Source organism: Python bivittatus, unplaced genomic scaffold (genome assembly GCF_059951505.1).
Source record: "Python bivittatus isolate LINGU-HERP-01145 unplaced genomic scaffold, Pbiv_v1 ctg000050_np1212, whole genome shotgun sequence".
Classification (NCBI taxonomy): domain Eukaryota; kingdom Metazoa; phylum Chordata; class Lepidosauria; order Squamata; family Pythonidae; genus Python; species Python bivittatus.
In genome coordinates this window covers 5,404,042-5,430,329 of record NW_028277033.1, presented here as the reverse complement: position 1 = coordinate 5,430,329, position 26,288 = coordinate 5,404,042, and the positions used below count along the sequence as shown (strand labels likewise).

General features: G+C 40.6%; 1 protein-coding gene across 1 annotated transcript in view; it reads left to right on the top strand.

Annotated features, from left to right (window-relative positions):
* ZCCHC24 (zinc finger CCHC-type containing 24) overlaps positions 1–25,502 on the top strand; it is a 111,271-nt gene extending 85,769 nt beyond the window's left edge. Inside the window, exons 3-4 of the mRNA XM_007430170.4 lie at positions 17,384–17,548; positions 25,203–25,502. Of these exons, the coding sequence (XP_007430232.1) occupies positions 17,384–17,548; positions 25,203–25,316 (279 nt within the window). The 3' untranslated portion in view covers positions 25,317–25,502. The remainder of the gene's footprint in view (positions 1–17,383; positions 17,549–25,202) is intronic.
* Positions 25,503–26,288: the final 786 nt, after the last annotated feature.

Sequence of the window (26,288 nt, the reverse complement as noted above, 5' to 3'; positions counted from 1 at the left end):
TGTGAGTGAGTGGAAGACCAAAATAACCCAAAGGCGGAATCAGCAACAGTGTCCATAAATGGAACAACGGCTAAGGTCCGTTGGCTTCGTTTATCAAAAGGATGGTGTCAGTTAGAAATGGGTCTTCTGCAGAACTGGTTCTAAAAGAAAGTCAGCAGAAAGAGAAACGGGGCTTCCAAAAACATGAGCAAGTGCTTGAAAACGGCAAAGCAGAAAGAAATAACTAAGTGCTTAGGCTTTCCTGAAAACAGTTGCCTGGACACCAAAACTGAGTTTGTTACCATATGGGTTATATGGTAAAGAGAGTACAGGTTCTTACATGCCCATAGAAATGTTTCAGCTTGAGAATAATAAAGACCATACCTTTCTTACACTCAGTGGTGATATTACAATTATTCACGCCAGATAATAAATGCTGAGTAGGAAAATCCAAATAAGAAATCAGATACCTCTATCATGTCACAGGAGTCTAATCCAACTAACTCTAGTAATTAACATTATTGCAGCCTGTGTTTGCACTTTAGTGTGTTGGAAATGAATTGAGATCAGTTCCTCAACCTAGAGAAGGTATTTACATTGTTTTGCTCTGGGAAAATGCCAGCAATTCAGAAAATAATGGATTAAAGATTCTTAATTCTAACAAGATTGGCAAGTATTAAAAATGTGATTTCCGATGATTCAAGATTTTATCACACTAAGGAAGGAGGCAAGCATTAGAAGTCAGAAATGTGAAACACGGGATAGAATGAGAGCATTTATGTCCTTACTGTATTTGCTATCTGCCATTACCCTAATAAAGGATAGTACTAAGTTAACACTCCTCAGTGTCTTGGTTGAATTGATTGATTGATTGATTGATTGATTGATTGATTGATTATGTGGCATCAAGTCATTGTTGGCTCTTGGTGACCATACAGATTTTCTCCATGATGACCTGTCACCAACCTGGTCCTTCAGCTCTTCCAATGGTGCACTCATTGTCACTGTAACTAAGTCCATCCACCTTGCTGCTGGTCATCCTCTTCTTTGCACCCATCTTTTCTACATCAGAGCCTTCTCAGAGAGCTAGGTCTTTACATAAGGTTCCTGAAGTAGGATAATTTGAGCCTGGTCATTTGTGCCTCGAGTGAGAACTCTGGGTTGATTTGTTTGAGGATCCATCAGTTTGTTTTCTTGGCTGCTTCGTTGAATAGGGAATAAGAAGTAATTTGCGGATTATTCCTCCACCAATCATATAGGAATCTTGTGAAAAAGTCTTTGCTCTTTTACCATTTTTTCCCAACCCAGGCCCTCATAGAGCTGTGCCAATATCTAGTTTTGAAGGGCAGAATGTGATATGAAGGTTGCATGGACTTGTGCGTAGCACTCCATAACACTTAAAGCAGCTGCAACTTTTCCTGGGGTCACACGGCTGCCCTGTGCGGCTGATGCACAAAGATAGGCTTGGTTTAAGGGGTTCCTGACAGATGTTCTCCTAGTCGCTAATGCCACCAAATAACCTTACTGTTGTTCTGGCAACACACAGTTATGCCAGCTTTGGGAACGTAGAGGCCCTGCTCATCTGCCTGGCATTGCATAGGTCCTTGCCCCTGGAGACTAATGTCACGGCTTTGTGGCATCACTCAGCCCTTTCCCATTGGGCAGGAAGACAGCTGCTAATCCATGTTAGGGAGGGGTGGATTTTGTAACAGAAAAGGCTTGCATTATCAGACCTCTTTCTCTCTAGAACTAAATATGCAAAATTAGTTAACTGAATTGCTTTTGGTCTTTCTGCCATGTAAGAGTAGAGTTTAAGGCTACCAGATCTAGACTGCAAAGTTTTGGATGGCCATTCGAGGGCAGCAGTGGGATTTCTGCATCTTGTTGTGGCCATCTAGTGGTCATCTGGAGTTCTGCAGTCCAAATTTTGTAACTCTAGAAGTTTACTGGATGCTGTGCATGACTATGCCTGTTTGGGTATAAGGTAACCAGTTTGGCCTGGTGGTGAAGGCACCAGGCTAGAAAACAGGAGACTGTGAGTTCTAGTCCCACCTTTGGCATGAAAGGTGGGTGGGTGGGTGGGTGGGTGACTGGGTGACTTTGGGCCAATCCCTCTCTCTCAGCCCAACTCACCTCACAGGGTTGTTGTTGTGGGGAAAATAGGAGGAGGAAGGAGTATTAGCTATGTTCGCTGCCTTGAGTTATTTATAAAAATAATAAAGGCAGGATAAAAAAAAATCTAAAACAAAAGTTTAATTAACCACTTTTAACCTCCGCCCACCCCCATTATCACAGAAACGTGGCCTCTGTGTGTGTATCTATCTATCCAACACTAGAAGTATGGAATTTCATCATTAGCATTCTTACTGTATGATAAAAAGTTGAGTTAGATAGTTTAACAGTAGGGAACAATATGACTTTTCAAGAATCCAAATTTTCTTAAGCAGTCCCACCAAGATACTACTCAAAAAATCAATGGCAATTTTGTGTCTTATTCTGCATTCGCCCTAAGGCAATATTTGTGAGAAGTTAGAAGAAGCTATCTCTAACGATACTTCAAACAATGAATGCAAACAATAATGCAAATACATTGTTTAAACTATGTGCATTTTTCTTAACAGAAAGTGTTTTGAAATCCTGGAACAGGGATTCAATTAAAAAATATAATAAAAAAGGCATGTGTGCAGATGTATGAAATCCTTATGTGGGCATTATTACACATTGTTGGGTAGAAGAGTGGTATGAGAGAAGAGTCTGAAGTAGGAGAAAGAAATATGTAGAAGAGCTGTTACGTTGTTTAATATATGTCTCCAGGACTGGATGCAATGTGGGTAGTTTGATGTAGCAGAGGTGGGTGTCCATTGGGGAGGGGAGGGTCAAAAAGTGCTGTCTAAACTGGAATATTCTGTCCCAGAATAGAGCTGTAAAAGGCTCTCTTCCCTTGTATAAACACACCAAAGGAGACACAAAGAAATCATAATTTATTGCCTTTTCTCAAAGCTAAGTGTATCCAGCTCCTTCGCTCTCTTTTCATTATACTGAAACAGTATAATGAATACATTTCAACTGATTCATTTTAATGTTTGAATAGAAAACCATCAGTCCATTGACTCCTAGAAATATCGAACCATTCACTGGAGGCACGTCTCTCCAAGTTTGGGGTTCAGGAGAGTTCTTCCCAGAAGAGGGGAAAGACAGGAGGCAGACTGGTTATCTTGACAGTGAGTAGATGAATAAAAGTTCAGCTGGAATCTTCTAAAAAATCTGCCTGCAAATACTTGGTGATCTCAACTTCATCAAACAAGGTCATTGTGTTCTTCATTAGCTTGGGGGTGTCATAGTCAATGTGCAGTTTTAGAAGATGCTGTTCTTTCCTTCTGGGACATAGGAGAGTTCCAACTTCAGTTCTGAGAAAATGGGAGATTTTTCTTAAAAAAACAGTTCAGTCCAAGCCAAAGTTGAAGTGTTTCGGATGATCTGCAGGGACAGCAGGACTAACGTTCCACTGATTTATTTCTTAGATTTCAATCCCACCTTTATTTAGAGCAGCTCTCGCTCTTCCTATTTTGTCCAAGCAGCCACCCTGTTGGTTGGCTGGGTGGCTTTGGTGTCAGCTCAACCTCCATGCCTAAAGGAGGACTAGAGCTTACAGACTCCCAATTTCTAATCCAGCATCTTAACCACTACACTAAACCGATGTATCTAGGATGGTTCTTATCTCTCATGATAGGAGCATAGTGACTTTCTTCTGAATTCTGTCATACCTCAGACAGCAGATCTTTAGGATGGGATGGGATCCTAAATTAGTTGCATTTAGTTCCTACAAATAGCTGCTCAGCTTGCGTTATGCATAAGGGGAGAGCTCTCATCACAAAAGTCAGGTTTTATATCTAGAAGAGTGCAGGTTTGAATCTTGATGTTCTCCCATTTAAAAAGGACCTTGCATAGCAGAGCTAAAACTCAGCACTTAGGAATTCTGATTCAGCATAAGACAGTTTTACATGCAGGCTCATTTATGTCCAGCTTACAACAAGGCAGATTAACATCAGTGGAGTCAATGCTGCGCCAACTGCAGACATGGAAGGTGAGTTGTGAGGACAAATACCTTTGCTGGATTATGGCAATTCAGACAGACACCACAGCACCAGAGTGATCAGAATCCTTGCCAGATCGTGAAGAGGTTTAAAAAAATCTGAAATCAATGAACTTGAGGAATTTCCTTGCAATAGAAAAGGTAAAGGAGATCTCCTGAGCTGAAATCCCGGGGACTTCATCAGCATGCTCATGTCATTTTATTAGCAGCAATAAGAAAGTGTGTTGCCACTGGCTCCTTCCACAATTTTTTTTTTTTAATTCTCAGTTTAGTGTACCACCCCAAGATCTCCTGGTGATCTCCCATTGCAAAACTACAAGCTTTAACCCTGTTTAGCTTTTTTTTAGAGGACAACTAAGATCATCTTATGTGATTCCAAATCCATCTTATCTCTTTATGATTAAACTGACACCTCTATGTTGTTTTCTTGATAACAATTCAGAAGCGGTTTGCCCCTGCTTTCTCCCAGAATGTCTTCCAATTTCTTGGCCTAGCCTAATGTTCTGATATTTTCTTGTGGTCTCCCATCCAAATGTTAATCAGATCCAAGCTTGCTTAGCTTCTTAAAATCAGCCAAAGTCAGCTTAATGCTGCCCCCTACAGGCTCACACAGGCTATTGCAGGCCCGCTTCCCACTTCTTGTCACTTCAGAATTGAACTTTATTTAGTATATAAAATGAGCCCTGTGTTTGTATGGCTGTGCTTGACAATGGGAGGAATCAGGAAAACAGACATCTTTGTAACTGGGGAGAAAGTATGAGGGATAAATGGAGGATAAAGTCAAATTTACCAGTTGAGAAAACTTCCTGGGAATTCTTATGTATTATAAAGATAAACAAGGGAGTCAGAACACAATGTAAAACTGTTATCAGAATTATTGTTATGATCCAGTGGCATCAAATCTGATCTACTCCAATTTATAGAATAACCAGACGATATCTAAAACGCATGTATTAATGAAGAAAGACAGAAATAGACATTTCTGTCCAGTTCATAAAACATTGTCTGTGTACAGTAAAATCTGCCTTTCCTGCTATAATTTCAAAATATCAAATTACAGAAGAAGGAGGTTCTAATGGAACCCCCAATGCAAATTACATTCCTTGACTTCTGAACCCTGTAGACCCACTCCTTAAAGCCAACAGTCAACCCGCTACAGAGAAGAGACTGTCCTTCACAATTAGACTGATGGGATTAATAGTTCCTATTATTCCTCTTTGGTTGGAGGTCTGAACCGACTAATGAATGAAGACTGCTCCATGTTCCTATGCAGCATATTTCAAGAGTATTAAAGAGAGGGTTGTTGACCGGAAGAACACTCAGTGCTTGGCGTGTCAAAGCTACATCTTAGAAATTCCCTTGACTAAGGGAAAGAACTCAGAAAAACGACAGGAATTATCATTCCTTTCTAAGAAATTTTACTTGGTCAGCCTGTTAGAATTGTTTTCTCCTGTATAACTGCAGGTGTTGGGGAGCTGGGTTTGAACAATGCAGTTAACTTGTTTTATTTATTTTACTTACTTATTTTAATAAGAACTTAGAGCATGCAAACTTCTCAATCAATATCACATTTGGTGTATGTACTTCTCAGAATTACATATACATAAATAAATAAGATTCTATGAAATGTTCATTCCTAAAAAGCATTACCTAGAGAAATACTGCTAGCCAAAATGTGCATATGATATAAAATTGCATAGAAAATGTGTATATTGGTAGAAAAAAATTGTAGGAAATTACTCCCTTCCCTTCCCTTCCCTTCCCTTCCCTTCCCTTCCCTTCCCTTCCCTTCCCTTCCCTTCCCTTCCCTTCCCAGTCACAGATGGGCAAATATAAAATGATCACTGGGCAAATGAGAACCAATATTAACCCATTTCTTTAGCTGGATCTTGAAAGTGTGCAAATGCCATGTCATGAGTTTGAATCAGGATGACAGGACAGCCACACTGGCTTGAAATTCTAAGAGTAGTGCAACATATTTAAAGATCTTCTGGTTGGGGAATAAAGACAAAGGAGGCATTGTGCACGCTTGTGAATTTATTCCTCCATGGTCTGGACTTCATGTTTTCAAAGCAAAGCAGGAGAAAATGGTTGGAGATGGTGAAGGCTGTCCTTAGAGGGATCCCAGATATGGGTATCTCTCTAGTTACCTAGCTGTGGAGGTAACTAAGAGTAATGCTTTCTCTTTTTACAAACCAATTGTATATATGATATGCAGCTGTTACTGAAAGTTGAGTTAGTTATATCACAGTTGGCATTGTTACAGGAGAAACAGGTACCTCATTGCAAAGAGCATGAAAATCCCACCTCTGTTTGCTATGCAAGTGTGTAAGAAGGAAGAAATATCCTTGAAGCTTTTATGATGTTATTGTTCCTCTGTTTATAAAACGCTCAGTATAGCCCACATTTTCATTCTTTTGGGACAATCCCAAAGTGAGGATAAAGAGGCAGAATCCGCTGTTTCCTAGTAACCCACATCTACTCATAACAGTGCACAGAAACACGTGCACACAGCCAGCCACATCCAAGCCAACAGCTGTGCAGAAGGGAGAGAAACTTATATGTGACAGTACACTCAACATATTAAATTAATGTGTGTCCTTGACCTGTTGCAAGAAGCTTTTTGAAGCTGGGGAACATGAAAACCCTTGACCAAGACATACAGATGCACACACAAACACAGACACACAGCCCTCCTTCAAAGCTTGCAATCTGCAGGACTGCCACCCAGCACTAGAAGTGCCGCACGAGGCTGCTGGTTGTTGTGTACATCCAAGCTTCTCAGGCTGTTGGGGCTGCTGGCCAACTCATGTTTCATACTCGGGCTGCTCAGAGCACACATTCTATTTTGGGGGGTTTCGGAAAAACCTGCTGTAATTTAAAACAGGCCAAGCAACGCGGTTGGAACGTTCATACATCCTCTTAGGAGAAAAGGAGAAAATAAGGAGTTGTGGGGAGGACTCTCATCTGCTCTCCATTTCCTTTCTCTGTTTCCGAGCATCTGAAATTCACACGCCAGATCCGGTTGGAAGTGGTAATTCTTCCCGCGGCTGATGAATCTGTAGCCCAAACAGCCCAGTGCTCACTGCTTTTCAAAATCCTCAGCACCCTGTTGTGATTCTGTAGAGGCAGGGAAAAAGTAGTGCCATACACGGACTTAGCTTGCTAAGCACATTTTGCTTCCCCTCACCTTTATTTATTTATAGCAAAATAAATATCTAATCCTTAGGTTTATGTCTAGTCCTCATTGTTAGAATGATATGCCTGAAAGCATACGGGCAAAGCTTCTGCAGAAAGGGAGAGCATAAGTGAGATTTCAAGGTCCTGATATGTTGGTGCAAAATGCCAAAATAATGTTTGTCACCAGATTTTGAATGACAAAGCAAGGACACTAATTTGCTTTTTCTGACAGGAAATGCGCATCTTTGTTAGCTGTCATTGAATCAACAGTGCAGAATTAATATTTCTGTTCAGATTAAGGTTGTGTTAGTTCTTAGCAATGCTGTGTCCTAGGACAAAAAGTCCTATAGTGTAGACTGCATACGATCAAGTTCTAAACACTTCTTTTCATCATTTTTTTTTAATTTGGTTCAAATATTAACTATTTCTGAGAAAACCTGAGATAGCACCTGTTATATATACCGCGTGACCATTTTTTTTTTTTACGTAAAATCAATCACAAAGATAGTTATTTCCTGACCAACGAAGCAAAGCAACATTTCAGATTTTATTCTTCTGATTTTGGTCACATCCTTTTATACTAAATTCCATGAGGACCGTCCTTTTGTCTTAGAAACCACTTAGACTACCCATCCTAAACTCAGAATAAAATCATGCAAAAGGCTACATTATGAAGTTCTATGTTTATTTCTAAAAATGGCAGGTTGTTGTGATATGGGATTTTGTTTTATTGGCATGAATCATTAAGCCTAAATGTGCATGCTTTGGGAGACAAATAGAGATCTGCAGAAGAGGACTCCCCACCCACAACCACACCCACCCCGACCCCTTTAGAAAAAGATCCTGAATCCTTCTTCTTTCTTGGGCTGAAAATAGGAGAAACAGGAAGAGAACTCCAGCAGTTTATTCAGTTTATAGGGAATGGACCAATGGGAATGGATACGTGCCTTAGTTTCCATCAATTCCATTTAGTTCAAAATTTCCCAAAATGTTGCCATTAAACTACATCCTCTGCAGCAGGAATTTCTTTGATAAGGAAAGGAACCTAGCCTATGACATGCCTTCTGAAAGCCAGCAAGGAGCTCCTTTTGTTAGGTCTCCGCTTGATTCCATCTGTGTTTCTTATCACCTTGACATTTGTTTTCTTTTGCTTCCCAAGAAGAGCTTTGAGAAGTTAAACAACTTCCAAAGGAACTCTAAAACGATTCCAACTCTGAATGCAAAGCAATCCTTGGGTTTACAGTCAACAAAGATGGATAAAACAGGAATGGATCATTTTAAAGAAGTACATGGGTAACACAGATGGGAAGGAAGACTTTTAATTGAACAGCTATCCTGTCCAAATTTAGTTTCAAGTGAGGGCAGGAAACCCAACCCATTGCCTAGAGCCAGGGCAGAAAGACAGAAGCAGCTGGTTCATCTTACGGCCCATGGTATCCCAAAGCTGGTATTATTTGGAAAGTTGGGTTTGTACATAGAGATTGGTATACGTACATTTTAGGGAGAAGAGGTCCAGTTTTTCTGGCAAAGGCCTAAGTGGCCATCCTAGTACAAAGGTTGACCCTTGAGCAAAGATCTAGTCCTGAAGAAGGAGAGGGCAAGTGGAAGAGGGGCAATGGGACAATGAGACAGGAAGAAGAAGAGGTGGAAGCAGGCAAGGTCTCCTGCGATTCTGGGAGAAGGTCGTTTGGCTCCTCCTCAGCCCTGTCCTTTCTTTGGAGGCCTCGACTGAGATGCTGTGATGCCCCTACAGAATGTAAGAACACAACTGTCTTCAAAGAAAAGAATAGGCTAGTTTCTTCTGTTCCAGATGACCTGTTATTGAGATGGCTTATTGCCTGGTGATTTAAGACATTGCCCAAAAAAAGCAAGTTTCACAGCTCTGCTGACACTGGGCAAAGGTTCCCAACCTCATCTTGAATCCCCGCAGTTGGTCCTAATGATCAGCTCAATGAAGCATCGTGCTGTTTCATTCCAAAGCATTAAGCCAATTTTTTTGCTAGATTTGTTGTGCAAGGCTCAATTTGAATAGTATGCATGCGCTGAGCTTTAGATGTACAGGAGGTTTAGATATACAGGATTTTGCTCAATCCCTTCTTTTCAATATGCACTATTGCTTTAATCAGCATCTGGATGCATATAAGCATTTCCTGAAGAACGCTGCCAAATCGTGACATTCGCTCTTAATTGCAGCAGCGAAAGCGCCTCCTTTTTCCTGTTATTTCCAAAAGTACCTGTACATTTAATATAACACACACACACAAACACACACACACACACACTGCATCTTATGATTTGTTTTACTACAGGGCAAGGAGGAGGAAAGAAGAGACCACAGAGGATTGTTGTTTTTAATGATCCTTAGTTATTTAAGATGCATAGAGTTCAGCTGAAGAAGCTTTAAAGAAAACTGAACAGGAAAGGAACTCTGAAGTTATTATTTATTCCATCATCATGACAGAGCCGCCTCCTTCACTTTCACACTGTGGCAAGGTGTCACATTGTCCAATAAGATAACTCATATGCCACGCCACCTGAGCCCAGCCTCCCCGGCTTCCTTGAGGCTCTCACCAACCAGGAAAGGGAACGATCTAGGCTGCAGGTGGCAGAGCTGACCCCCGCCCCCCGCAGAGAACTCTGCCCATTGCATCAGGGCCAACAGGCTGAAACCTCTCCCAGGTGACCTTGCAGGATGTGGCTTCAGTCATCTCACTAGGATCTGCCCAACTAGCACCCAACTGACAGTGAATCCAAGCAGTTTCATGCTCTAGCTACCCCCCAAGCTTTCCCCCACAGTCCAGGAAATGCTCTTCTGCTGTTCTTATCACCATGGCATAGACTTAAACCTGAACCATCATCTATGGGCATCCACAGGAGGGATTAAAACACAAGATGGAGAGTACAATATCCTGATCAAAGCCCCCCCCCCTTTTTTTTATATGCACAGAAGATCTCTGTGTGTTCAATGGTAGCGGGGCTTTTGATTCCAACCCTTTCCTCACCAACTTTTGACCAACCCCCGATAGACTTCACTGTGCCCATTCCTATTGATTGGATCCATTTCTCGTCTTTCACCAGCCACGATCCTCTCCTCTGTTGCCCCATCTCCCAGAGCTCTTCCATAGAGCAAGGAGTTCCTCTAGATCAGTGTTTTTCAAACTTGGCAACTTTAAGATGTGTGGACTTCAACTCCCAGAATTCCCCAGCCATCTAGGAGTTGACGTCCACACATCTTAAAGTTGCCAAGTTTGAAAAACACTGATCTAGATAGTCAGACAGGGAGAGGCTACTCAGTAGTCCTTTTGTCCAAAGCAACTGCCACCCAAGCACCCTCTGGAACTGGATTGTGTTTGCACCTGTCTATATGAGGCTCTCTGATTAGTTATATTTATTGCTTCTCTTTTGATATATTGCAAAACCCAGCTTTTAAAACAGGGGACGGATTTATGGCAGAGTCTGAGTTTGATTTGAATTTGGGGGATGGAAATAAACCAGATTTGTTTAATAATTTTACACACACACATGTAACGCTATTTGTTTAATAAGAATCCACTGGGGGAGCAGCCAATTTCATTAGCAAACAAGTGTATTTACAAGATTCATTTTATTATGTGAGGGGTTTTTTTTATGATGAGTCTGCATTACCAGCTCCCTCCCTGCTCCCTGCTCTAAGTTTCTGTTTTGTTTTTCAAAGGCATCTCCTTTTCTTAACTGCTGTGTTTCTTTTCTTCCTTATCTTACTTTCATTTCTCCTCTCTTGTCCTTGTTTCATTTTTGGTTCTTCCTGCCTCCCTGAGATGAGAAAGTTCTTTGAAGTTTCTGTTAGTGGAACCGGCTTTTCCCTCTTTGCTCCCAGCATCCTCTCCCTCTCCCTGTTAGTTCTCTTGGCTTCAGTTGCTTTAAAGAGACACAGATGTGCAGATTGCTGATCTGTTGATTCCCTGTTGTCTGTCTCTGGGATCTTCAGCCACCAGTTTGTTGAACAGGTTCAGGCTTTGCTGTGGAAGCCTGAATCCTTCTGTCTCCCATCAGCTGGCTGTACTGTGGTACCTTGTCCTCTGACCAGCCACACTTTCCCACTATCTGATAAATTCCAGCTTCCACTTCTTCTCCGAAGAACAGCTCCTACTAGTACCATGCCTGCATCTTTGCATTCTCAGAGACGTGTCTCACCTTCTGAAAAGGTAAGGAGTCTAGGTCTTTGGAGCAGAGAGGAGCTGCCATGACCCACAGTCTTGAGACATCCTGTTACAAGGTGATGATGTTGAAGGAATGGGGGCAGTGGAAAAGGCTATTCATCTTTTTGGCATTCTGGGCCCTTCAGATATCTTGGGCTCTGGAACTTCCAGGTATGCCAAGTAGGGTGGCTTTTAAACTGTCCCAGGGCTATCCCCAAAGAAGTTCTTTTCCCCAAAATGCCTGCCTGATTTATGAGTTTCATGAACAGAAATAGTGGCAAATGACTGAGATGGCTTTTGGAGTGATAGGCAGATTCATGGGTGATAGATGTATAACTGCTCTTAGTCATGATAAACAGAGCTTCAGTGTTCAGAGGTAGTATACCATAGGGTATTGGGATAAAAAGTCATTTTGTGAGTGCATGTCTGTGTGTTCATCTTTCTGTATCAGCTGATTTTAGGGAGAGGAAACTGCCTTTTGAACAGGTAGCTTCTATTCAAAGGAGATTGCTAATATATATATATATTTTCCTTCCTAGCATTTTCCCACAGGTGCAGGGTCCACTTTCACTTCAGCCATCATAATAAAATAAAATCTGAATTTGAATTTGAATTTGAATTAGATTGCTTGGGAATTAATGCTACTGTGTGAAACTATTATTAGTTTCTATTATTTTAACACTTGGACAATCTGAAGAAAGGGACAGGGTTTTATAAGTACAACTCATAGTTGCTAAATAATTGAAATCTTGATGATCAAATAAATGACTCATTTAAGAGGGAACAGTTGAATGCTAAAAAATTAAAGCAGGGTTTTCATTACAATTATGCCATATCTGCTAATTCCTTGTCTGGAAAGTAATTTTCAGAAACATTCTGATATTGATAAAAACCTTTATGGGTAGTCCTTGTTTAGCGACTGCCTCATTTAACAACTGTTTGCAGTTACAGTGGTGATTAAAAAAGTAACTTTATGATCAATCCTCATATTTATGACCTTCTCAGGTCCGTAAAGCAAAGGAAAGCTGAAATCAGATTGTAAACACAGTCACGGTTTCATTTAGTGACCATTTCACTTAATGACTGACTTGCTGGCCTCAATTGTGGTCACTAAATGAGGACTACCTTTAAATCTACTGTTCAGTTTTCACTTAATGTATTTTTTGGGCATTCACTATCTTTTTTTTTTTTCTTTCTAATGTTCAGCAAAACATTGTTCCATTTTCCATTTTAAACTCCCCTCCCCTCATCTAATTCTTCGCACGGGGGATGAAAGCAGAATTTCCTATACTTTTCCTCACTGGATAAACAAATGTTGAAAAGGACACGTTGGACAACATGGTATAATGGCAGTCATTTAGACATCACTCTGTATTGGCAGTGTCAGGGCCTTCCCTTGGAGGCAGACAAAACAGACATGGCTGTACCCGCAGAATTTGAGCATCTGTTGTCCTTCAGATTGGCACATTCTGTTCCAAATGTTTTTGTATGTGAGCCTGACCACCTAGTGGAGGGATGGATATTAAGAAAAAAAATTGAGAGAAATGAAAACGAGTATTTCCTTGGAGAAACTAAAGAGTAAGGGATTTAGGGATCCCATCTATCCTATGAATAGAGAGAATGGGTAAGAGAAGAGATGGAATCAAAGCCAATTACTTCCCCTCAAGTTTTGAAATTAGTATTTTTCTAGCATAGTGAGCAAGAGGATAAATTACAGATAGTGGGGGGCAGGGGACAAAGCCTTGCAGAATCTTCAAAGCAAACAAATTTATTGGTTCATAAAGTTTTGTGGATAGCAGTCTACTTCATCACACACATGAACTAGATGGAATAACTGAGCTGCCCCACTGGAAGCGGTTACATATCAGAAAATCTCTGGTTTGAATTTTGCCTCTTCCATAAAGTAATTTTTCTCAGAGGTCTTCCAGGTGATAGCCCAGACCGAGGATGAGCTCCTCTCTTGATCCCATGCAGTCATGACTGGGAGTTTGTGGTTGTGAGTAAGGTCAGTTGAATCCTGGCAAATGCTGCTTCAGGCATGGTTGTGGGTTGCTGTGCACCAGAAAGTAACCTTGGTTTGCCTCCTCTCCCATCTGCTAGGGCTGCTGTAGCAGCATGCTGGCATGGTTAAATAAAGGTGCCCAAGGCGGCATGGCAGCCATAGGAGTTTTGAAGACCATGGGAGTTTCCCAACATGGCAAGCACAGAGACACAGGGAGATGCTAACAAACAGGGGCAGGGAAGTGTGTTCAGGCATGGATTTGAGGGGGCATGTAGTTACTGGCCAATAAGTGAGCACTGATTGGCTTACAGCCTTGATAGGCTGGTCATTTTCTGTGAGTTCTAGACTCACATATAACTGTGTTCTTGATCATGGTATCCTGATGTCCAACTAAACCTGAAAATCACTATAGCAGCCAGCACTAATCTCAGATTAATTCAGAATTCAGAAGAATCAAGGGATGGCAATGCTAATGATTGGGAAGTATCCTAGTCTCAATTCTCTTATTTCAGTATGCATATCATTATATGCCTCATAACTGTTGCAAGAATTCTATTGACATATATAGCTGGAAAGGCCTAAGGACCATTAATGCTTCTCACTTACAGCATTGTCTCCCATGTCCTTTCAGTTTCTTTGGTATCATCTCATTTGACAGGAATCACCTGAGTAGTTGACCGGACAAGCATTTGATCACGATCTTCCCTGCATTGGTGAGACTTCTTGGGTTGGAAATCTACATTTTCTTGGAAACGGCTCTTGCTTGCAGCTGTTCCGTTAAACATTCAGCCAAAGATGCTTAAAGACTTTTTTCCAGATCTGTGTGCTGATGACCTAAAAGCTAGACAAGCTTATCCACACATCTTCCTGACTTTAATTCTATTCATACAGTTGCTTCCTCCTTGTCTGTGGCCAACTTCTACTTCCTCACCATTCATGTGGACACACATTCCCTAACTTTTCAGGAGCCCAGCTTTCCGCTTGCCCCCTGACCCCTCTGAAGCAGGAAAAGTTGCGCAATGTATTGGAAATAAGGGGTCCATTGTTCCAACTTATTAAAACAAGGGAACTACTTTCTTCCATCGTGTACTTCAGCAGGGTTAAATACGCTAGAATGTACTTTTCTAAAGTTCTCGCACACCCAGAGCACAGCACAAATGATTGCCACCAACTATGGGATCTGCTCTCCCTGCCAAGTTCAGGTTTTCTTGCCAGACACCTGTTTTCTCTTTTGAACAATCAAAAGCTATTTGGATCTCTATACCAAAACACTGTTCAAGTTCCCAGGTTCTCCTAAAGTTAAGAATTCATTCAGCTTTTGAAAAGTTTACATATCTTCTAAAAGCCTTATCAACTCTCTTGGCTAAACAGAAAGGGAACTGTATGAATGGATAACACAGGGACCTTTGCCCTGTTTGGGTCATGATACGTTACCAACAACTTTTGGAATAAAGTTTCCAGTGAGTGTGTTCAAGGGTGTATGTGGGGAAATATGGGAGTGATCATTTTGGAAAGGATTTGTTTTTTGAACAAATGTCACTGTAAATTAGCATCCATTAGCGTCAAGGAATCAGCTGAATAAACAATTGTCCAAGAGACCAAATGATCTGAGCTATAATTCAACCATCTCACTTCTGCTGGAATCTCAGAAAAGTTATTTAGCATTAAAGGAATGTTTCATCCAGAATGTCTGCTAAAAGGAAGGGCTGGGGTTTTAAAAAGTGTAATTAAAAGTGTATATTGGAGTGGAAGTTTAATACAGGGTCTATTATACCCAGAGAATGACCATCGCTTTTACTAGGCAAAGCAAGAGGTCTAGGATAGAAATGAATGTCCTTCTTCCAGAACTCGATGCGGAGGAAAGAATGCCGCCCCCCCCCGCCCGTATCTTCAATAATGGGGCATCTGCATAAAATAAAGGAAATGTTTATACTGCCAGAATTTTAATTTTATTATGTTTACATAGAGCCCCAAACAATTATGAAACCTTAGAGCTGTTTAGGGAATGTTAAGTAACCACAAGAGATAACAATATCGCACACATGGATCATCAGAACCACCAAAGCTATGATTCACAGTTTCCAGAAATGGGATAATAAAAAAACAACATAGAAAAGAACAACCCAGGAGGGGAAAAAAATTATTGGAGAATGCGAAGGGATGGCAGTAACTACTGTTAGAGTCACAAGGGTCTAATATTTGCATTTAGCACAAATATTCTGTGCTGAAAACTGGGGCAGCCAAAAATATTTTCCCCAGGGGATGAAGTTGCCAAGGAAGCCAAAGCAACCTGAATCAGGAGTGGGACAAGAAATATCTACAGCTGCAGGAAGAAGAGCTTTGCTGCATTTTCCAGCAATGGGAAAAATGCAAGCAGCCATCTTTTGAAAGGGGATATTTGGAATCCCCTTCTAAGAAATTCCACCATTAACAATCTCTGAAGGCGAGTGAGAGTTTTTGCTTCAACTCTGACTTTGAAACGGACGAAGGAACAAATGTGTTTTTCGGTGTGTTTTGCTCAAATCTGGCCTCTGGCAACCCCTAATGGGGTGACTTTAGACAAATCTCTTCCTTCCTCTCTTTCTTGAACCCACCCCTTCTAACCAACTTACAAGGTTGTTAGAAAGTGTACAGCAGTGCTGCGTACTTTGGCAGTGGTAAACAACAGAGTGAATAAAGAACAAAGCTGGCAATTCTGTAGCCAGGACTGTACACTTGGATTACTGCAATGCTTATATGTAGGGATGTCATAAAATTCATTCTCGATTCCGTTTCAAGTGAAATGATAGAACGGGCCAAAATATAATCTGTTATGGCATGAACAAGCTTGGCGTTCAAATTTTGCATTAACATCTATGTTGAAATATTTTCCTGCTCAGAAACTGTATAAAAAATGGGACACGTTGTATATAAAAGTGGATCCAGGGGGGTCTGCAGAGGGGGGGCAAAAAAGTCAAGATGGCTGCCACAACCTTTTTTGATATGCATTGTGGTGTACTTAAGAGGACGGGGCTTCAGTTGCATGGTTATGGCCTCCATCTTTACACACGCGCAGGCACACGCACACGGACACTTTGAGTGGATCTCTTTGGGAAAGCTTTGCATAGAGATACATCTGTAAGAAAAGGTTGTGTACAGAACTATATCATACTGTACTAACTTCTCGTTTTATTCTTTTAGCTGGCATATCACCAAGGAAACTAGTCAGATAATAAATAGAATTAAAAATGGGGGGAGATGAAGACATTGCAGTGAATGTAGCCTTTGAGTAAATGTATACATCCATCAATGAGTAAAGATACGTGTGAAAGACAGAATACTCAGAATAATATAGGAACAATAGCATGATATATTTTGGGAAATGCTTCAGTAAGGATCCAAAGAACTTGTTTAAGTGCACCCAAGGACCAGTAGAATTATATATATTTTTTCTTTTTAAACTAGAGATCATTCTTTCAGTATATTTATTAATATAGACATACTTTCAGTTTGCCAATTGACCATAGGGAGAGGTGAAAAACAAAGGTAGTAAAAAATAAAATCCAGATGACCACTAGAGGGCGGCAGAGAGATACTGACGGCTGTCAGTCCGAGATATTAGTCCCAGCTGAACCTTTATTAAAATCTTTACTAAGCCAATTCTCAAAAAGCGTAGCTGAAAAGAAATTGCTTAGCTATTTTCCTATAGTCAGAAGTGCAAGGCGATGCATTTCATAACTTGGGAGAACTGCAAAAGATGGGCCTCCAGAAGGCAAACGATTTAGCAAATGTCTTGTTCCTTTCAGTTTCCAAAGTGATTTACCTTGTCATAATGTAGGAAGGGCTGTTGCTTTTGTTCTTGTTATCCTTATTTTAATGCAGTCAGCAAAGACCATGGAATGCACTTTCATTTTCTGTTCTGGCCGTTAATTAAGACTGCTTTTCTCTCTCTCTCTCTCTGTTCGTTTTTAGGCTCGTCCAAAAGGGGAGGGGCTGACTCCATACCAAGGGAAAAAACGCTGCTTTGGCGAATATAAGTGCCCCAAGTGCAAGAGAAAATGGATGAGTGGAAACTCTTGGGCCAACATGGGACAAGAATGCATCAAGTGCCATATTAATGTTTATCCTCACAAGCAGGTACGGACGGGGTTAAAAGGGGGTAGAAAGGATGCTAAGCGGTGTCCAGGTTGAAGCCCCCCAGGGCTGGATGAAGGCCAATGGAGGCCCTAAGCACAACCCAACTATGGTGCTCCTCGGCCCTTCCATTGCTTACCGGACAAGATGTGAAGGCTCAGTAAGTGCTGAACACTTGAGTGTGGCAATGGAAGAGTTAAGGGCATGATTGCTAAGGGGGAGCAGGCTCCGTGGTGCCACCCATTCCTTGGTGCCCCGAGCAGGTGCTGATTTGCTTAATGGTGAATCCAGGGCTGAAGCCTCCTCTCCTCCCCACGATCACTGGGTGATGTTGAAGTCTTACTTGACCCACCTACCTCTCAGGGTGGCTGCTGTGGGGATAAAGTGAGGGGAGACCCCCCACACACACACTCAGATTCTCTTCAGCTCCAGAGGAAAGGTGGGATATACAGGCATAAAAGGGTGTGGAAATAAATAAATCGCTTGAGATGAATGTAAAAATGGGTGAGAGGGAAGCTTTGGGAATTATTCTTTACCAAAAGGTGATGCTTCAAGGAAAGCTGGCCTCCGTTAAAAAAAGCTTTATGGACACATCTGTGTCTCTTGGAAGTAATATAGAAGTGGTTATCACCTCTTCTGAGTCAAGAAAAGGTTGCTGAGATGCAGAAATATGGAAAGACTCCCTAGTCTTCCAGCTTTTATTCTTATATCAAAGCCTTCTTTTAATCATCTTAATTAATCATTTAAATAAGAAAAATAAATAGAACATCCTTAACTTCTGAAATATTTATCTATCTATATAGTTATCTGCCCGTCACTTCACCTAGCAAGTCAAATGAAACAGTGCACAATACTATGAATTGCATCAATAACTGAAAGTTAGGATCATTAATACCAACAGTTATAGTTTACTTGGTCCATTTTGGGAGAAGATGTGAATTTCCTATCAGACCTCCTCATCTTTCTGCAAATTCTTTGAAAGAGGTGTTTTGGAAGACACAAGATTATGCCTAAAGGTTATTTATTCTTTAACCACTGAATTGTGTGTGTGTGTATTTCCTTTTCCTTTTGTTGGAACACAGGCATTTTATTGAAGATAATCTCTTGCAGATTCTCTAGTAGGGGTTGGGGGGAAGATACGTGGCAGTTCTTCAAGGAGAGGAAATGTGGAGTGCCAGTGTCTCCAGTTTCCTAGAGAGCTGTTCAATCCAATCAAGGAACCATACACACTTCAGATTTTAAGGAACTTTATAGTCTGGAAGGTGGAGCAAGTGAAGCAGAGCAAAGAAAGTGAAAGGGGGGGAGGAACCCCTAATTGGTGGAAAAAAGCAAACTCCTCTCCAGCCATGGAGAATGCTTCAGCTGATGCATTACAATTAATTCAAAGTAGGTCAAAAGGGAAAGGGCTCCATTGCAAGCGAGACTGAGGCTCTCTGACTGCCATCTCGTGATTCTGTGCCAGAAATCCTGCTGTATCTCTTCCTGCCTGTCGGAATGGGTTACAGAAGCGAAGCAAAGCAAAGCAAAAAGAAGTTCCTTGCATCATGTCTCCAGGTTATTGGGGTGCAGGAAAAACAAGCATGGACTAAGGATTTGGGGGGGGAAATGATTAATCGGGGATGCTTGAGACGTAGGCATCATTGTTTGAGTAAAGCTACCAGATCTGAATTGCAGCAGATCGTTGGAACACCAGAGGGCAGCAAAGCTGGCAGGTCTCTGATCTCACTGCTGCCCTCTAATGGTCATTTGTTTGTTTGCTGCAGCCTAGATCAAGTAGCTGAGTTTAGGAGCTGTTTTCCTTACCTTGCCTGGCCAGGAAATGGAAGGGTGCTTGGGCAATTAACTGACCCTTTTCTATAACTAAAGGAACTTTTAGATTGGATTTCAATATGAGTTCAGCAGTTCCCATGGGTGGCAGAACGATGCTGCCGTTGGATGGATCCAAGCTAACAGCGATGCATCTTCAGAATATTTGTAACTGATATATTTTATATCGCATAATAATCACAGGAATGATACCAACACGTAACAATCCGTACCGTCCTGTTTCAAACAGAGCGCTTGCAGAATATTTGAGTATCGGCTGAAAAATCGGTCGAGAAGAGGGTTTTGCTTGTCCTCAGTTGTAGTGCTTGATCAACCCCAGAGGATTTCTGCACTGGCAGTTTATAGGGTTGTTCCACAATTGCCTCACACCACTAAATGAAGGCTGGGTTGATACAGCAATGTCTGGCCAACCCCAAAAATCTGCATTGCGAAAATGCTCTCTGCCCAACTTCCTGGAAGCTGAAATCAATGTGTTTGCATTGATTGTGTGGCCTGGAGTTCTGGCAACACAGATTAAATTTCAGCAACTGTCCCGCTGCCTTAGGGCAGAAGACCCACACAACATCTCATTGTTCTAAGATCAAGTGTCATATTTTTCCTTTGCCCTCCCCGTGGTTTTTTCTTTGGGGATCATTTTGTTTTGAATTGTAAGTCTCAGGGGCATCCATGGGTGGTGGGAGAGCAGATCAAAAAACTTAAAATAGCAGCTGTGACCATGTGATGGAAGCCCCACCCCCTTTACATGGGTCACACATGGAATGCACATAAAGAAGAGGTAGGGCATTGATTGTGCAATTGTGGCTGCCATCTTGACCTTTTTAACACAACACACACACCCACACAACTCCTGGTGAGCTGAAGGCAGGAACTGTGTCTTTTTATCTGTCCCTAAACTGCACTGGGAAACTTAACTGCCAACAGGGAAGTCTAAATGCTTTTAAATGTTTAAAGTAGCAATCTATTTATTGTAATTGACATGGGTGAATCGGACTGTTTGATTGAGTATTCTTGGCTGGTGGTGGAGTCAACATGATCGCTGTTCTTTCTGTCTCACTTTCAAATACGTTCACCCTTAAAGTTCAGTCCATCCCGTTACTCATCAAAATTGGACGTTTTAGAAAAGAACTGCACCCAAATTCGCAAGGAAATGGGTGCTTAACTCTTAAAAACAACTGCTTTAATCCTGCATTGATATATATTGAGGGAGTTGGTGTAGATAGCCATTAGAAAACATTGATCTAGATAGAACTCCAAGGTGCTGAATGACATCTTCCCTTCAGAATCTGGAAAGAAGAAATTACTCAAGCTTTCCTAAACCATAGCTTGTCTACAATAACTATTAAATTTATTTTGCATGTGACCCTTAATTTTCCAAGCCTGCATGCTGGAAATGGACTCTGTCATGGCTCAAATTCTTAACATTCTCGTTCTTTTTGCTTTGCTTGAATAACTTTGTGTTTCTCATGTCTCTCCACGGCAAGGGTGTTATAATTTGTGGGCAACAATAACATTTCTGAAATGCAAATAGCTCACAGGCCAGTCAAATTGAAATCAACAAATATATGGGAAAGACCAGTCAAGGAAAGATAAAGTTTCCATTTATGAGCCAAAAGTCTCTTGACTTTCCTGACATCTTTTGCTCTCCATTCAGAGCAGAGGAAAGTAGATTCTTGGGTAGTTTTGTTAATTTGTTTAAAGCTGATTTATATCAATAAACGTCGTCCTCGCTGCATTTCATCCCGGAGTCGGCCTGCTGTAGCTTCTTTCCAGGTGGTTTTGTGCAGCACGGGGCCTCTTCTGCTGGACTCAGAGGTGAGAGCTGGGTTGCCTCTTCCAGTTTTTACAGCATCTTCCTGGACATTCAGTGGACCGTAGCAAAACCGCCCCGGGCCAGAGACAACGGGAAACGGAAAGGAATTGCATTATCCTTTCACTAAACGGAACAGTACCTAACACCGAGGAAACGAGACTCTGTGCAAAATTGGGCACGAAGAAGGAAGGGAGAAATTGTTCCACCTTTGCCCATTTTCTTCATCGTTTGCCAGTTCAAGTAATATGGCAGTGCTGATGCTCAGGATAGGAAGCTGAGATTCATAGTTCCTTACATCTTCAAGGATTGTTCAGCTTTGAATTATTTCCAAGAGGGTTTCCCCCCCCCCCCCCATTCTGGCTGGTAATTTGTTTCCAGCTCTCTATCCAGATAGGTAATTTCAAACCCTCCCTCCCTGCCTGCCTGCCTCCCTCTTTTCCTTTTTTCAGAAACATTTGAAGTGGATCATCTGGGCAGAAACAGCTCATTTCATATTTTAGATTATGTAATTCAACATGTGTAGTAGGAGCAGTAGATGTTAGTAGTAGGAGCAGTAGATTTTCAGCATGCTGCAATACAGAGAAGTGAAGAAGCGGCAGAACTGCAGTCTGCAATGTAGAACAGTAATACAAATGTTAAGGGACTGCCATGTTAATCAGAGCTATAGATTTGGGAGAAAACTGGATTAAGGGTATGTTGCTTGAGAGAGCAAGTAAGAAATTGCAGCATTCCATGTAAAAAAAGATGTCTTAAAATCTTACGTAATAAGAAATGAGTGCCTCTTAATTTTTGGTTCTTCTGCTTTTTATATTACTATCTTCTGCTCTTTTTATTTTTTGTTTTCGTTTTAACCATAAACAAAAACCCCTTTATGCCTAAATGTATATACACTTTTATGCACATTTCTCCTAACGCACACACGGATACTTCTGTGAGCTATTTTCTAATATATAAGGCATTACCGTGCATTAATTTCACCTTATCTTGTGCATCATTTATTTTTTTCAACTGGCAAATAGCACTACAAATTGAAAAAGGGTACTGATTTTTAAATTTATGTATTGGTTCAATAACTTAGATGAAATCATATTAAAATACGAGGCAAATTAATTTCCCCAACTTTATTCAAGAAGGATGGTTGTTTTTTGCACATTAAAAAGTGTGCGTGAAATATAGATGTCTAGTTCAGTTCAATCATCTTTCTTTGGCTGAATTCAGGGTTGCTTAACAAAAAAGAAAGAAAGAGGAAATAGATGGTAAAACATACAAATATTCCAGATAAATGATAGCCCAATCTGTAAATTAAACATATTAGAAGGAAAGTGTAAACTGTATATATTAATGTTTTCAAGAAGCATATGTTTATTGAGCACTTTGAGATAATTGGAGGGAACAATTTTATGGGAACTGTCAAACTTTGTCTAGCTCATTTGCTAATTTAACCAAAGTATGTGTAAGTTTAATTTCAGTGTTTTTATCCAGAAATTGAATTAATGTAAAAAAAAAAAATCACTTGTGCCTGTGTAAGACTTGTTATTAAAAGCCCTCAATTTTGGGGGAAAAGACAAAGATGGGGTATTAGTTTACTTTAAAATGTTCAATTACCCAATTAAATTGACAGTATTAATCATGAGAGATGAAATAATAAAAGGAACACACACGATTAACGCCCTCCACATACTCTTATATAATGCAGGTTAAATCCTATTCTGTGTTATCCTTAGGACATATCCCCTGAAATTAATGGAATTTAATTAAGTTTAACAGGTCGTATCACTTCCAGTGGGGCAACTATGATTAAATTCCAATAAAATATTGTGGTGTTACCTGTAAATCGTACTGATTTCTATGTATGTATTTCATGCATATACCATCTTTCTACTAGAAGAATAGTCCATGGCAGCTGAACCGTGGCTAAATGAGCAGAATTATGAAATAGATATTACAATGGAACACTAGGAAACGAATGAATGCTTCTTAAAAAAGTGAGGAGGGGATGTGAGACGCTCCATTCTCTGACTTCACTCTTGCTCTCTGAAATGTTTGGTCTCTGTTCACACAGGTTCTCTGATTCATAATGTTCAAGCTTAATCTTCATCAGAGCTTTCTGTTTTCTTGGTGTGTTATAGCACAAAGCTGGACAAGCTCTCTCTTATTTAGTCAGGAATCTTGTCCATCTCGGTTATTGCCCTTAACAATGATTGGAGATACCGCATGGAGGTGTGATCAGCCTGATTCAAAGGAGTCTAAAAGGAGTCCAAGTTTGTCTCCATGCTGGTGAAACCATGCAGTAAGATTGCACTGGTGGCTTTTGGGGGCTCTTGCATGTCTCCAAAGCTCAGGGGGTGCCAAGGGAACACTGCAGCTCAGAATCCTGGAAGTGGGCATTTAGGCCTGTGTGTCGGTGGCATTGCCTACAAGAAAATGAAGGGCAGCCCCTTATTTCAAACAAGGCCTGTGAAAACAGCTCTGAAAGCTTAAATCAGTAAATGGATTCCAGGCAATTTTAATCAGTGGGCTTTGAGGCTTGCCTGTTTATTTCTTTGAGGATATTTTAGCAAAGAATAGAGAGGAAAATATTAGACTGGCATTTCCTCTTCAAATGGAAGGATAATTTTATTTATTCAGTGGTAATTTATTAGTGCTTGACTCCAAGCAGACAAGGAATGAGAACAAGGAAAAGTTATGATGGTTTCGAACTAAGAAAATCCCAATCTCTTCTGGAAATGTTTAGTCTTTCCAAGTCATGGAGAACCAACAAACTACTCGGGTGGATGGAAGCCAAAAGTCCAAGACATCTAATGGTCCACCAAGTTCACACCAGTTGGAGGACTCCCAGTTTTAGTTCTCATGGTCATTCTGGAGTTGATGTTCGAATGCACACTGAAACTGAGACTTTACTAATAAGCAGATACGTTTAAGTACAGATGTTTATTCAAGTGGTTATACACCTAAAAGAAAAGGTCCTGTAAAAATTTGACCTGTGCTTATAGTTTGCAATATATCTAAAAAAAAAATTGCGTGTATTTAAGAAAATAAGATCTTAGGAAGAGCAGTAATAGTAATCAGTTCTTGAAAGGATCCTTTGCTGTTCAGTACTACTCCCTCAATAATTCATTTCTGAATGACCAAATTAATTACAAGATTCATTACACAAAGTTGCTCATTTTGGGTTGCAACAAGATGATGTTTATAACATGTTTAGTCCTTATATACTGCAGTGTTGTTATGGCCTTAAATTCACCTCCTTAAATGGGAAGCTTGCCATGAATAAGTAAAATAAAATTATCTTGGGGAAGAATTACTGGATTTCCTTTTGTTCCATCTATGAACTTACATTCATTAGAACATTTTTGTTATCTCTGAATTTCAAAATATAATATAAATTTATTTTCTATTACCGTGTATAAATTCCATATAATGAGTTTAACAGTAGCTTCATCAATTCATTTAAGGACTTTAAAGACTTAATTTAAAGACTTAATACACACCCAGAGACATATACACAAATCTCTGATTTCTGTATTTTCAGGAGTAAATATTATAAATAAGCTGGAGAGATATAAGCAATTGGTAATGTTATAAACAAAATTTAGTTAGATTTTCTGTTCTTTTTTGTCCTGGCTTATTTGCTTACAACTTTTTATTCCTTTTCTATGCTTTGTACAATGTTGCAAAAGAAATAGCATGATACCTATTTTGCTAAGCATCTGCTACTGCAAAAAGTAAGACACACACACACACACACACACACACATACTGTAGGGCTGTTGACTTCTGGGATTCCAAATGACTTATTAATGGACTGTTAATGAACTGCAATCAAACAAACATAGCAATGATGCATTTAAAGGCCTTATCCTGTGGGCAACCTTCTTGTGAAAGTTCTCTAAGCATTTCCTGACCTGCTTCTTGAAAAAGACTCTTTGCATCTCTTTGGATTCAAATGTGTAAGAGCAAAACTTGGGAACGGTTCATGTCTGAATTTCTGTAATGCCTGTGCTTACCTCCCCTGTGCAGAGACCCCTGGAAAAACCTGATGGCCTGGATGTTTCTGATCAAAGTAAAGAGCACCCTCAGCATCTCTGTGAGAAATGTAAAGTTCTGGGCTACTACTGCCGCCGAGTGCAATAAAGACACCCATGGAGACTGTTTCTGCCACCACAGATCCCGTGGCAGCAACCAAAAGGGAAGGAGGAGGAAACATAATCCAAGAACCTTCATTCATCACCAATATTGCCTAACCTAATCGTATGCCTTTCCTTTAACAGAATGTAACACTTTCCCTGTGTATGTACAGACATACAACTTGTATCTATAGGACTGTGGTGTTATGTGTATTCCTTCCTTAAGGGTCTTGCGAAACAAGCCATGTTAATATGGGTGGAGACCAACTGGCTGTGGCTCTTGCTGGACTATACCCGCCATATTCATGATGGAATCACTATGGTGGTTTCCGCTGATTGTTTACACAATTCCAGTATTCTACCCCAAGTGAACTAGTGTTGTTTGTCCCGAGAGACCCGTCATGTCAGGAGGATCTGGTTGGATGACGTTAAGGGGGGTGGGGGTTGGCAGGCATTACTCAAAATGTGTTTTAGCTATGCTGCCAACTAGAATTCACTAAAGCTATAAGGCCTCCTCTAGGAAAGAATTAAGGATGTGATGCAAATATTCGTTTTTCTTGACTATGGGGATGGTCGGTAAGATCTACTAGCTTGCTTGCTTTCCAAGAGTCTTCCAGGGCCACTGAAGAGAGGCTTTTGGTGAGCTTCAGTTTTTTTGAATCTGAGGGCTTAAAAGAACAAGTGAATAATTGTCTGACGAGTGGTTTGCATGGAAATGTAACGATGGTAGAACACGTAGAGCGAAAGAGGAATTTGTCTTTCGTGTGCAGCAACTTTAAGCACATTTATGTAGATGGATGTCCCACCGAAATCCAGGAGATCTATTTCAGAACAAGCTTGCATAAATACACTAATTTTTGCAGGCTGTTGTTGTTTACCCCCACTTCCCATGGCATCTCAGTTACCCTTACATTTTTCTTTAGCTATGCAATGGTGGCTAAAACTCCTATCCTCAGGCTGCGTATCTAGCCAACAAGAG